We start from the raw sequence: 14,613 nt of genomic DNA on the forward strand, positions 1-14,613 counted from the left end.
TACATTATATAAAATAAATCAATCTTTACTTCTTATCCCGCCTCAGTCTATAACATACATACAGTCAGCATTAATAGTACTTAAACAAAAAAAAAATAAAACATGTTTATATATTTTTGTAAGTCAAATGTCAAACATAATATATTACTGACGATTTTATTTCGGAAAAACTACGGGTATCGTATCATCTGCTAGTTTTTTGATATTTTACATATAAATATAACTATAAATACATTTGATCCAATGGAACTTTTTTAGGAATTTTGAATGTTGAACTAATATTAATGTTGATTGCATTATAGTTAAACACACGCTTCTACTTCCAATTATTAAAATAAATCTTACAAAAACAATAATATTTTTTTATAATATCTACCTATTTCTTTACAATTTAATTAGATCGCCTTATTTTATTCCGATGGTAACATTATGCCATTCAATATCTCTTGTACTATAATTAATATGGACTAGACATATACACGTGTAACGATATAAATATATATAAAAATTTGCTGATATAAAATCTATAATATAACATGTTAACTTAATACAAATGAATACTTTTGTTGGAGTATACAATATTTAAAAGTTTATATATAGATTGGTAATTTAATTATTATACAAGTAAAATAGAATTATATCCCTTTTTAAACTGATATCGGATGGATACATTTTTATGATACAAAATATGAGATATTTTTTTTAGTTTTTTACATATTACCACATCGCTAGTACATTAATAAAACCATATAATTGGGCATATCACATACCGAAACATATACTAATTATCCTTGCATGTAATAATACATCAAAACTATAATTCTATTTTCAAAATTTCATATTACGAGTACATAGTTGTACAGGAATGATAAAGTATTAGTAGGCAATGGCAAAATTACTCTCATAATATATTTCATTACAAATCTAATTCTGGTGGGTATATTTAACACTGTTATTATATATATCTTACTAAAATATAGAATTCTATGTACTTCATATTTTCATTATAAATGAATATTATTTTTTTTTTAATTAAAACTTTTGATTTGAACCTATTGACTGTGATTTTTCAACAGCTAGCTTTCATTTTCATACAATTTTATCGAGATATCCTGTGTGAGTGGCGTATTTATCTAAGTGAACAGAAGCCTCTATAAAAGTAACATTAAAAAAATAGTGTATAGATTCTAGATATATAATAATTGTTATTGGTCTGTATTGTTTTGATCAGTGGTATACTACAAAATATCACATCATTCATTTCATTTCCATATTAATATTATTTACAAGAACATCATTGACTACAGATCAATTTACTAGCAATTATACTCTCACTACGTTACTGTTGATTACTAATCTATTCATATTCCGATGGAATTATCTCATATACTAATCCATTGCTGAATATAGCCTTAACCAATGCCTTTCACCACGCGCATGATTTATATTAAACATAAAATAAAAAATCGTACATAATATTTGGTGTTCACAAAAAACCTTGACACGATAATATTATTAATTATTGCAGAAAACATATATCAAAGCATCTGAAAACATTATATAAAAAAATAGTTTAGAAATAGAGTTTAAAATTAATTGAAATTCTAGAATCATTTTAGAAAGTTAGTATACATAACATTGAAGACATAACGTATAGTTTACATACAATGAATCTGTCCTACATTCCACATTACATAGAATTATCAATACAAAAGCTACATTATCTATGCATAAAGAACTGCTACTATCGTACCTACACCCAGAAAATATACAAATATAAACTATGTATGAGATTGTATAGATCAGGAAGGATATTAGAAACTGGTGTTTTATAAAATGGATATTATTATGCATATCTATTAGTAGAAAAATATTGAGCTTTCAATACCAGCTTTAGAATAAACGTCTATCTAACAGAGGAGATCCACTTCAACAAACATTACAACACTTATTAACTTTGTAAATGTAACGTTTAACACGGGTAAGAATACAGTTCATACTCATTTGACTAGACCATTCGGTATATTAATATAACTATTATTAATATCTTGAGATTTCTTTTCAATGTCCATACCAAAAGTAATATAAGTGGGATTTGTCACAGCACTGTTCTGAATGTTCTTAATATTTTGAGATTTTGTATCCAAAAAGACTTCATCGGTTTCTTCTTCGATACGCGGGCACATGTTGAGATATGGCGAGTGGTTGCCTTCGTGGTCTGACTCGGATCCACTCCTGGGCAGATTGTTCAGTGTTAACATTGGTGTCAGCTCAGAGCCGCAGTTACTTGCTTCCGTCGCTCTATTATTCATTTTTCGGGCATCGAAATCGAACTGCGTATTTTGTGGTCTTGGACTAAATGGCATCTTGTTAGCTGGCGTCATTTGTAAGTACCCCTCTTCATCTAGAAAATGATAATATTGTTAAAAGATTTCTCATAGAAATTACGGGTATTTTGTAAACATAAATATTCAATGGTAAACGGTGACCGTCGCCTACACCTATATATAAATATATTACGTGTGTGAAGTTTTTAGATTTCTGTACTTATATCTATTATAAAATAAAAAAGCCTTTTATTTTCCAAAATAATAATATTACATGCATTTCTTTAATTATATTACTATTTAACTTATATTATTCTGGTAATTTGTATTCACTTTATTTATATATTTTTGTTAACTTATTATTAGCATGCAATAATTATTAGAATTACACCAATTATCCATTTATCTTTTTTATTTGGGTATCCATTTAAGGATATAGGCCTCTTCCGACCTTTTCCATTTTACCATTGGCTTTTTTTTTAACATTTTAATAGTGCACACAAGTGACTATAGGCATAAAATCTTATATGTACAGACATTAAATCATTTGTTTTCATTTTTTTTTTCATATTATTATTATTACTATTTATATATATATATGTTTTCTGTTCAATTTTTGCATATTGGGGTGCGTAATTATTTACAATATATTATCTTAAAATTGTTACTTTGCTTAAGGTTGGAAGGTTTTGGTCTACTATTCCCACGGGGACCGGCCGTATTGGGAAAGAACTTGTGGTTCTATAAGTGTCTGTTTGTGTTCCGGTTTGAGGAGGCGCTGCTAGATGCTATGTTATATATCTATATCTCTATCAGAGTCCTGTGAATCTGTAGCTTGCTGTCTATTCCTAGTTTGATATGAGATAAATTGAGTTATATTTCTATTTTCATTTGTTATTTTATGTTTTTTAGTCGTTTTACGTGTTACTTCTTTTGCACTTTTATTATAGGTAGTACCATAAGATGATTGATCTAACTTGTATCTATTATCAACTTTAATTTATAATATTTATTTTATAACTATAACGTTTAACAATATCGTACATAAATTCAACTTCTATATTCTAGATATTTCAATCTAATATTTGATAAAATAGTAAGTACTCTCTTAAAAAAACTTACTACTTAGACTACCTAGTCTGCATACTAATATTTACTATTACTATAACAGCTTAAATTGTTTAAAAATAGGTATTTTAAACGATACATGGCGTTATAAAAGTAATGTAATGTCTAAATTTGACATTTATTCCTTTACAATTTTTTTTATACTACTATGGTGGCAAACAAGCACACGGTTCATCTGATGGTAAATGGTTATCCGTTTACTAAATTACATATAACGTGACTGTGCATGCATACACGAAAGTGCAAAAAATAATCCCTTTTACCCGTGCTATTCGATAAATAACAAGAGCATCATTATATTAACACGTGAAACAAAAACTGTATAACCGTGTTTACGAAAATTGCGAGAACGGAGAGGTATGAAATTTTGCACACTTATAGTTTATATAGAGTTTGCACACTTATAGTAGTAAAGAATGCAAATATTTTGTTTTAATATATAGAAAAAATACATGAATACAATAAAAAACATTACACACATTACCATGTATTTAACACACACACGCATAGAAGTATAGTTTTTAACAGTAGAACCTTAATAACTTATAATTTAAATTATTGAGAAATCACTGGTTTACTGAAACATAAAAACATGTATCAGAAAGTATAAATAATATCAGAATTATCTTATTGCTGAGAGATCTCGCTGTTTTGTAGGAGATTGTATGTAATAGTATGTAGACAGTGTATTTGTAAGTGAATGTGCGTCGAACAATATTTAATATTTTACTACTTAATTGATGTAATAGAAAAGAGTGCACAAAACTGAAATGCAGCTATATTAGCTATTTAAGTAACTACTACAATTACCTATATAACCTTTACGACAATGGTACATGGTAATTTGTAGATCTTTGTAGATCAGGTGGGATAAAATAATTGTATTCGCATCTATGCTCTTTGCGAAAGTATTTTGAGTAGTTATACCTACTAATATTATAGATAGAATTAATATTCTTACACTGTTTCCATTACATATATTACTTAGTAATAAAACAATTGCAATTGTAATGTTGTTAGTTGAAAAATTTTACTTGAAAATAAGTGCATTCTAGTATTTGTAATAAATGTGAGTTACCACAACTAACTCTTGATATTTGTTGTTATTAGTCAGACTTTATAACAACTTTTATGTTAGTTCACTGATAAAATGACATCAAATAAATTTCGGATGAATTCGTTACCGTATTATGATTTTAGCTCCTCGTATCACAAAGTGGAAATATCCATACCATCTGACGGAGGGAAGCGATTTAGTTTTAATTATAAAATATTAACTTAATGTTAGTAAATTGATGTATAAAAATATTCTTAATATTATTCATAATGGAGTACCTTGTATACCTATTGTACCCTGTTGTACTTCAGCTGCATGTAAACCAAATTTAAAATATAATATTTGTAATTAGTAAATTAATCTAATGTATTATATTACGTTAATTTTTTTGCTACAAAAACAAAACTATATTAGTATTTTAAACTTTCAACAACAAGAAATACTTATAACCGTTCAGCCACTATTAGTATGATTTAACCTTTCCATAGAACTAATTTTCTTTATGTGAACATTACCTCTTAAGGATTTTTTAGAACAGTCAATTCACTTCATACTAATAGTGGTAGAACTATATGGAAAAATATTCATTAAAAACAGATAATTTTATAGTATTATGACACAAGAATTGTAATATATCTTTTTTAAAAAAGTGAAGATAATACTTACCATGTGGAATTTCCGTCGGAGATGGAGGGAAGAAACTTCTAACCTCATTGACATAGTGATGCGGACTGGGAGTCACAATGTTATTGTAGTCCGGCGAATTCATCATCGCTAAGTAATCTTCTTGAGGCTCGTTCTTAGCATTTGTATCCATACATGAAGAATTCAGGTCCACGTAGTGCTGAAATAAGAAAAATATGTAACGATTAGGCTAAGATCAATATTGAAATGATTTTCGCAGATTCGCAGATTCATTTCGAAATTCGTAGTTGTAGGTACTTCAAAGTATTATTTTACAAATTAGTTGTATGTTAGAAATAATATAAAATATGCCAGTGTCAGACTTAAGTATAAATATAAAAAAAGACAAATACGCAAAATTTTACTGAGTATTTTTAGTTCGCTGCTTAATGGTAATTAGCTACTGTTAAAATCTAGTATAAATTATGTAATTTATGATCGATTCGTCTCTATGAATATTTAAAATGGAGAGGGCATATTTCATTTGCAATACTTACGTTTCGAACGTTATCTTCGAGGAATGATCCGAGAAGTTCCTGTAGCCGAGTAAACGATGGCCTCATGGTCGGCTTATGTTCCCAGCATTGTCTCATCACATCGTATAATCTGTCGTCTGCATATGTTGGTTTCTCCAAACGACGACTAAGTAGAGACATAATTACAATACATAGGATATATAAACAAAAGTAGTTATGAAATAAAATTTATGATTTGTATATAAATATACTTACCCATCAGTGAGCCATTGCAGCAAGTTTTGTGGACTCATATTTGGATAAGGAGTCTTGGCGAGCGAGAATAATTCCCACAGCACAATGCCGAACGACCACACGTCCGATTGTGTTGAGAATATTCTATCCGTCATACATTCTATGGCTAACCACTTCACTGGCAATGGACTCTGTAAATGGATATTATATATATGTATAACTAACGGACTCAGCAAACGTTGTCCTGCCCGAAAAAGCAGCATTATCTACTAATTATATTTACAAAGTATTTAGTAACAAACTGCCGCTTAGGAAGAGTTAAATGATAAACACACATACAGAAGCAATATCTTTATTAAAATTACTTGAGACAATAATGATAATTTTAATAAAATTATAATATTCTCAGTGATATATTAATTTTACAAAAAAATGCCATCTCAGACCCAAGAGAGAATGAATTTTATAGGTTCATTTATTTATGACAGTTATTACAGGCCCATTTCTCATTTAATTTAGCTACTACACGCTGATTTCCACGTAAATGAGGCAACATCAAAATCCTATGGATATGTATGTACTGCACTGATGGTTTTACCATGAAGCAGCAAATTAATTTTACTTACACGTGAATGTTTTCAACACAGATATACCTACAAAATTCTAGACTAACATACAAAAATTATTATCAAAATAATATATGACATTAAACCATATGAGTTCTGCAAAAAGTATCACATTTTGCAGAACTGGCTAGCGCCGGCTGGCTGAAACTTGTATGATGTCCATTTAAAATACTTACATTTTCCTTCTTTTGGTATTCGTCATTTTTATAAATACTTCTAGCTAAGCCAAAGTCGCAAATTTTCACAATGTTATCGTCTGCTAGCAATATGTTTCTAGCAGCCAAATCTCCATGCAGCACCTGAAATATGACAATACGAACTTTGTAGTAATTAACGAAAGTTGTAATATTAAGAGTACTTTGAACATTCTAATATATTAAATACTAATGACCCATCCCGGTTTCATACGTTACTTTGGGGGATTTTTTCCATTACGCTATAATATGATGATTATGTCGCTCTAGAATAGTGTACCTTTTTCCTAACATTAAACGAATGTTTCAGTCAAGAATCGCTGCAGTGGTTCCCATATTTGTTATTTGTAGATATGAGTGCGTACTATATATATATCTAAAACTTGAATTCTAAAAGAATAGAATAAAACTAGATCTATTCTTATATAGGTTCATAGTAAAAGCTAATTTTATGACAGTTAGTTGAGCAATTAGCCGGTCAAAACGTAAATTTTATAATCATTCAGGCATGGTATCTATAATACACAACACATGTAGCAATTATCGTGAATAATATAAAATGATCAGGTAGAATTCTAAGCGGTCCTTTTTCGAATCACTCGTTGTCAATTCACCACAAGAATTAACCATAATTGAATTAGATAAGTCAATTGATATAATTTGACAAGTACCTACTTTGTACTAACGGTTTGACACATCGCCTTACTTCCAATGGTCCCGAATTTGATTCTTCACACGACGCAATTGTTTGTATATATGACTATATTTGTTTGTATTAATTAACCTGAATGTTTTCTATGTATATTACGTACATATTCACAAAAAAAAATATGTTTTTTCTATTAATTGTCTGATACTCATAATACAAGCTTTATTTAGTTTGGACTAGACGGCACTGCCTAAATTGTTCTAGGTTATTATTATTAATTATATACTCTCTTTATTATATATCGCGGCATTTACAAATGTCGAATTTCATCTTATTACACTGATCTCTATCAGCCGTCGTATCTGAGTTTACGAATATAAACAAATTATAATAAAAGTATATGTTACCTTTCTGCTGGCAAGATATTCCATGCCTCTAGCAATCTGAAAGGCCCACGCAAGTAAATCACGAGAAGATAACGGCCGAGGGTTGCGTGTATCGTAGACGTAATCAGTCTCGTAGTTAGATCGCCACTCGGGCTGCACATGCCCTTCTGATACTAGAAATATAAACAAGATTAATTGATTATTCATTTCTTAGAGCGTTGTCCCTATTGATTAAACAACAACAATAAACTGTCTTGTGTCCCGATTTATATGTATAACTCTCTCTCCGGAGTTATAAACCAAAATTAATATAAGAGACGTAGTCCCACGACAAATTCAGACATCAACTGTTGTATATGCGTAAAGTCAAAAGATAATATTATATAATATAAAATATTACTATATAAGTTAATATCTATTACAAGTATGCAAGCAAACGAAAAAAGACGAAACCTATAGTTATAAAAATTGCAATGAAGTATTCGAATACGATGTAGGCAACGAAGGTGAAAATGTGCAAATGAAAAATTCTGGACAATTGTGATAATTTGATACATACAAAGCGCTCTTTGTTTACTGTGAGCGGAAATGTGTGAATACAATATTATAGGATGAATTATGACTACTGTTATTTTAGAGAGATCTATTATCTGAACAATTTTTTAGAAATATATGTATGTCTATTTTAACACTTTGAGAGGTTATGTGATAGATAAATAAATTTACACAGAAGAATAATACATACATGCATTAATTACACAAGTACCTATATGAAATAAGCTTAATACACACCTTAATTCGCAATTATTTAATTGAAATTAAAGCTAGCTGGTGTTTACACAATAATTACACAATTATTAAAAATATGCAATTCTTTTAATAAATACCAGTACCGTGCTTTATATTATTATAACAAAAAGTAACAGAGTGAGTGCATTGTTTTATTGTTACCTTTTAAGAATTCCACGTGCTGATTGGCTTTGTCTGGCAAAATATTGACTTGATTAGTACCTACTTAATTATATTACTAATCAGCATTATTTTCATGATAAAACATTAAATTATTACCCAACCTATTACCTCCTTATAGATATTTTAAAGATACCGCTTGTTTAGATGTTGTATTAGAATGTTGAGTTACGATTACTTACCTTTCCGTCCAGATTTAGTAGTGTTAGCCGTATTCAGGAACGTGTGATCTGTAGCTTGTGTGTTATTGGAGCCGAAATAATCTGAATGCATTCTGAAATAGATAACATAAAAACATAATGTATAGAATACTTTCTCAAATTTTAGATTATGTTAGTGAATTCCTCAATTAGTTAAAAAAAAATTACGTAAACGATTTAAAATTATGCCGCAGTTTATTCGTACACTATTTAAGAAGGCATTAACTAAGAGTATAAATAAAATGAGTAGATATATTATATTAATAAACATTGTTATCTATTAAATTAAAAATAACCATTATATTATACTAGAAAATTATTGTATTAAAAACAAATAAATATATATATACATATAAATATATATAGTTTGGAACATTTATTAATTAGACTTTTACGTATAACAATAGTAGTCAAAAACTGATTGTTTATCATTCTTACCCACTACTGGCGCTGCTACAGGAGTAGCCTCTGTTAATCTTTCCGAGATTCTTTTCCGTATTATCGGTGAGTTGATCAATAAAGACATCTCGGTGTTTTTGCATGTAATTATGAATATTACCAAACTTGCAATATTCAACAATGACAATCAGTTCACCTGAAAGAAATATACTACTGTACCTAAAATAGTCTGTTTACCTATTGAATTAATTATTAATTTAGATATCTAACTTGTCGAGTAGTGTAAAAGTTTTAAGATTTCGAGAGAGAGAACTTTTATGATAATTAGATACATTAATTTTACTTTAAAACTAGTTGTTGAGACGTTGTTAAAATATCGAGATACCATAATTACTACAAACGCTTTGAGACTTCAAAACTAAATAGTTAATCGTGTAATAACCGTACCGTAACCATTTACCACTAGATTTATCATCAGTTTGCTTATTTGTCACCATCATAGTAAAAAAAAATATTATTTATATTATACTAGCTATTCGCCCCGGCTTCGCATGGCTGTACATGTATATATATATATATATATATAAACATTCCTCTTGAATTACTCTATCTATTAAAAAAATCGATCAAAATGCGTTGCGCACATTTAAAGATTTTAGCATACATAGGGATAGACAGCGGCAGCGACTTTATTTTATACTATGTATATATATTAATAATTAAATATTAGGTTACTTACGTTTCCCAACATTTTTAGTGCATGCTCCAAGCAAATTTACAATGTTGATATGTTTCCCTAAATGAACCATTATCTTCAGTTCCGAAGCCAATGCCTTTATGTACATATTATCTGCGGTCTTCTTCACCATTTTTACTGCGACAGGTGTCGTTTCTTCAGCGTTAATAATGCCCCGAGCGTCTGCTTTATACACCACTCCGAATGCTCCAGCACCTAACTGTTTGCCTGTAAAAATAAACATGCTCTGATTATGTACTCGTCTAAAATAGTTTCTTTGAATCTTAAGTTCTCCTGGGGACGTAATTGGTAAAATATAGTCAGTCTAATACATTACTCTGCCTTGTTAATTACAAAGAATTTTTAGATAGTCAGTTCAAAACCGCCATCCAGTAAAATAAAATTATTACATTATCAATATCAAAATATAAGAGTCTACTTGATTCTAAAATAAAATATTATAGAATAGTTTTACCTAAAAAAAGTTTTTCAGACGGGAATTCGAATCTGTCATCATAGGGAAGAAGTTCAGCTTGATCATCCACCACTAAATCGGGATTCAAGGAATTAGGTACACCTTCTTTGAAATACAACAAACCAGCTGCCGCCAACTCTTTTCTGAAGCGTTTTTCTCTTCTTATTTTCCAAGTCAAATATATTACTATTATTATAAGAATAATAAATACCGCTCCAATTATGCTAAGATAAGTTGTAGTGTACGGCGATTTATCTGTAATCAATATTTACTTGAAATTAAACATAATTGATATTATACTATTAAGTCAAGGTTTCTATCCTTATGGCTATTACATAACCATTAGATATATAAAAGAAACAAGAAGCAAGAGTTGTTCTTTATCTTACATTGTACATACGTAACTGAAACTAATAATTTATACAATAAACTAAATTTCACTTGAAATACTAAATAATTAATTATTCAATCAATTTTTATCGATTCTTCAAACATACCAGTAAAAGTAACGTAAATTTGAGGTGGACGTGAAATTAACGCAACGCTCGGTCATCGAGAAATTATTCTATAGCGATGACACCTGAACATAGGCTATTAGGCGTTAATCACTCTCCGTATTAACAAACAAAACTACTAATTTGATTTTAATGAGAATTTGCCGTCTTGTGACAGTCAGTTACTTTTAGAATCCATATTATTATAATCGAATCACATTGTTACATTATAATAGAGTAGGAATTTGTACAAGCTGTATGCTCTATTAACTATGATTATTACCGTTCGAGTAATGATTATACTAAAATAATGTTTAAATTAAACAGTCACTACAACGTTGTTTTTAATATATCGCCGTAATAAAGAACATATAAATATTTAATTAAAACATAACTACATAAATGACCACACGTTTCGATTCTCACGAATATGCATTCGATTATGAAATTATTAAGACAGTATACGAAACACGTGAAATAAATAATAGTTATTACACACCTTCCAAAAGTAGATTAATTACTTTTACTTCTTCTGAGTACATGTTCGTTGCTATGCATTCGTATTTTCCTTTGTATTCTTCTTTCATTCGCGGTATTATAACTGTGGAGTTTACTAATGTATTATTAGTACAATAGCTCACTATTGTCACATCGCCGTCAGTTCCGTTTTCTAACAAAACACCATCCTGTTTACAACATTAATCATTTTAATACATTGTGACTGAATCAAGGAAAATACTTTGAGAACGCCTAGAAAACCATAGGAGGAATAAAAAAAAATCGTTCAAAATACTGGTCATATAAACAGGAATTATACTGGTAACTGGGGAAGGCTAGATTTCATCATCTTATTATGTTATGATGTATATATATATATTATATATATATATATATATATTAACAAAGGTTATTGTCTCTTAAAAACATAATAAATACAATAGCGGACTGGTCCCAAAGATTTCCCGTACAAAAGAGATTTTAGTGCATTAAAAGGTTCACTGGAAAAATCTAAAAAAAAAGTTATCATAGAAACAAAAATAAAGTAATAAAAAAATATTTAATATATTTGAGTTTACATAGATTAAAGCTGCTTCACGGGAGTATATTTCCTTATATTCGTACTAAAGATATGTCTATAAAACTTTTTGCGATAAAACCGGCTATTGTGTTCACTATGTCAGCCAATTTTTGTAAAATATAATAAAATGCTGTAAATGGAACAATGTTGACTATAAATAGTATCTGTTTAATAGAAATTTCATTTACTCAGGCAAATAGACGAAGCAATCAATTATTAAACTCCGTATTCTGCTCGGAACTTAATAATTACCTTGCGCCATTTGATCTCAGGAGGTGGCACAGCTTCAGCTACACAGCTAAACTGAACATATTGATAATTTGATACTTCTTCGTCCTGGTCCATTTCTGGCTCATATATAATAGTGTCTTGATTAGCTAGAACAAAGTTAGTCAATGTGTACTTACACATCCTTAGTACATAGGCTTCATCTCAAAGCATAGTTTTACTTCTATAATATAAAAGAATAAGACCGCGTATTTGTCGCAAATCTTAGATTCATTTCTTTTTAAAAATTAGATCTAAAAACCGCCATTTTAATTGGGTTAACCTAATTTTGAAGCGGTAGAATTAAGATAGGAATCTCCTGACACATTATAAATGTATCATGAATTGGTAACTATTACATATATAAATAAATAAATATAAAGAATCTATCATCTCTCATTTAATCTCGAATAATCTAAAGTACATATTACAAAAATAGAAAACAATTGGATACGATAAATTTAGATCACTTTATCTACATACCTTCAATTGTGATGGATATCGATTCGCTTTCTTCATGTCCATCATTTTTATATCCGACGCACGTGTAAGAGCCAGTTCTGGTCAGTGGTACGGCGATTATTTTTAATATCGCCTCATGTGAGAATGGACTTTCCGAATATTTTACTGAAATGTGTTTAACAAAGACTTAGGTACACACAGAATTTATATTTCAAAACAAACAAAATCTATTTCGAACGGTCGACTGCTCCGCACAATTTGAAAACTGTACGTTTGTGTTTTCTTAAGGATAATTATAGATGTAGATTATGGATATATATATATATATATATATATATATCAATACCTACTTATTCTCAGGAAATATTTTGATACTTCTTAAAACTATTCAAAACCATTGTTTTCTGAGTATTGTTTAATTTTCTAAATCAGTTATTACTGGGTAACACTGTATTTGTGCTAATGTACTCAAACAGAGTATGCATGTACAACAAATATCCAGCAGGTTGTATGAATTAGTTTTTCAAGGACTTTTGCAGATTAAATGTTCACAATTTTATTAAATTCATGTTTATATATCTACGCATACGTCCATGATAGAGCATTATGCATGACTACCAAACATATCATTTATACAAAATTGTCGCGATGGCAAATGGAACCAATGCATGCTATCTGGATATTAAAAATAGGCAAGGGACAATTGCCCATTGTGGTAATCAGAGACAATATTGAAACTGTGTATTCATCTCTACGATTCCTACTTCTTAACTTGCATAAAAATAGTTTCTTCCACTAAAACCTTTCATTATATGTATAGTATAGAATCTATTATCTATTTTCATTAATATAAATAGACTAGACACTTTAAATTATATAATCCGCTTTACATGTATATGTGAAGCATATTATGTAGTTGAAAGTAACAAAACTTAGAAAATACATCACATAACGATCTATAAATTAAATTTGTTTTCATCCTTAATGATATATCTAGACATTTATATACTCAAAAATAGTATATTATATGTTTATATGTGATACATATCATACTTTTGTAATAATCTGCATCTAATAATACAATGCTGTAATAATTCTATACTTAAAGCAGGCAATATTTTATTGTCTTACCAAAATCATTAAGGCTCCCGCCATTAGTGCTATCTATCCAAGTTAAGTTGGAGTAATTATATTTGGACGCTACGCACTTTAAGGTGACGTTATGATTTTCTGGATACCACGTTTCACTTTCCATTATGCCAAATCCTCCTTGTATTTCGTCAACAAGCAATTGTTTTGATGCTTGATCAGACCGATGAATATTTGTTGCTTTACACGTTATGTTCCCGGAAATTTTCACAGGTACATCTACATGGGATGTTGCTTTGTACACTGACTGTGTGGTGAAATCACTTGTAGGCTGAAAGTTATAGATTTGCATAATATTATGATTATATGCATATAGTTTGAATAGTTGAGTATTAAGATGTTACTAATCCATGTAGTTTGTTATAATAATATAAATACAATATACATATATATATATATATATATATATATATATATATTTAGCATTTCCATGAAAACCCTTAAAATTCTATTTTAATTTCGTTTAGCACACAAACTTTTATGAAGTATTAATTATTTACATGTAGTTTTTATACTTCACAATCGAAATACACAAGGTAACTCAGCGATAGTCCATATGTAACAGAAACGCTTGGCAAATATTTATTTCTCGGGATGCTCTGTACAATCATTTGATCTCAGCA

At 29.2% G+C, this 14,613-nt stretch overlaps 1 protein-coding gene across 5 annotated transcripts in view; it reads right to left on the minus strand.

The window, feature by feature from the left end:
* Nucleotides 1-992: 992 nt before the first annotated feature.
* LOC131854770 (vascular endothelial growth factor receptor 1) overlaps nucleotides 993-14,613 on the minus strand; it is a 37,606-nt gene continuing 23,985 nt past the window's right edge. For all 5 annotated transcript variants that reach the window (XM_059205915.1, XM_059205912.1, XM_059205917.1 and 2 more), the window contains 14 exons: nucleotides 13,973-14,261; nucleotides 12,863-13,006; nucleotides 12,365-12,489; nucleotides 11,534-11,720; nucleotides 10,541-10,795; nucleotides 10,069-10,293; nucleotides 9,369-9,525; nucleotides 8,913-9,004; nucleotides 7,783-7,934; nucleotides 6,709-6,831; nucleotides 5,928-6,097; nucleotides 5,694-5,838; nucleotides 5,179-5,356; nucleotides 993-2,404 (listed from right to left, as the gene is read on the minus strand). In XM_059205915.1, the coding sequence (XP_059061898.1) occupies nucleotides 2,001-2,404; nucleotides 5,179-5,356; nucleotides 5,694-5,838; nucleotides 5,928-6,097; nucleotides 6,709-6,831; nucleotides 7,783-7,934; nucleotides 8,913-9,004; nucleotides 9,369-9,525; nucleotides 10,069-10,293; nucleotides 10,541-10,795; nucleotides 11,534-11,720; nucleotides 12,365-12,489; nucleotides 12,863-13,006; nucleotides 13,973-14,261 (2,646 nt within the window). In that variant the 3' untranslated portion in view covers nucleotides 993-2,000. The remainder of the gene's footprint in view (nucleotides 2,405-5,178; nucleotides 5,357-5,693; nucleotides 5,839-5,927; nucleotides 6,098-6,708; nucleotides 6,832-7,782; nucleotides 7,935-8,912; nucleotides 9,005-9,368; nucleotides 9,526-10,068; nucleotides 10,294-10,540; nucleotides 10,796-11,533; nucleotides 11,721-12,364; nucleotides 12,490-12,862; nucleotides 13,007-13,972; nucleotides 14,262-14,613) is intronic.

Source organism: Achroia grisella, unplaced genomic scaffold, assembly GCF_030625045.1.
Source record: "Achroia grisella isolate CSIRO2021 unplaced genomic scaffold, CSIRO_AGI_Agris_v1 utg1245, whole genome shotgun sequence".
NCBI lineage: Eukaryota > Metazoa > Arthropoda > Insecta > Lepidoptera > Pyralidae > Achroia > Achroia grisella.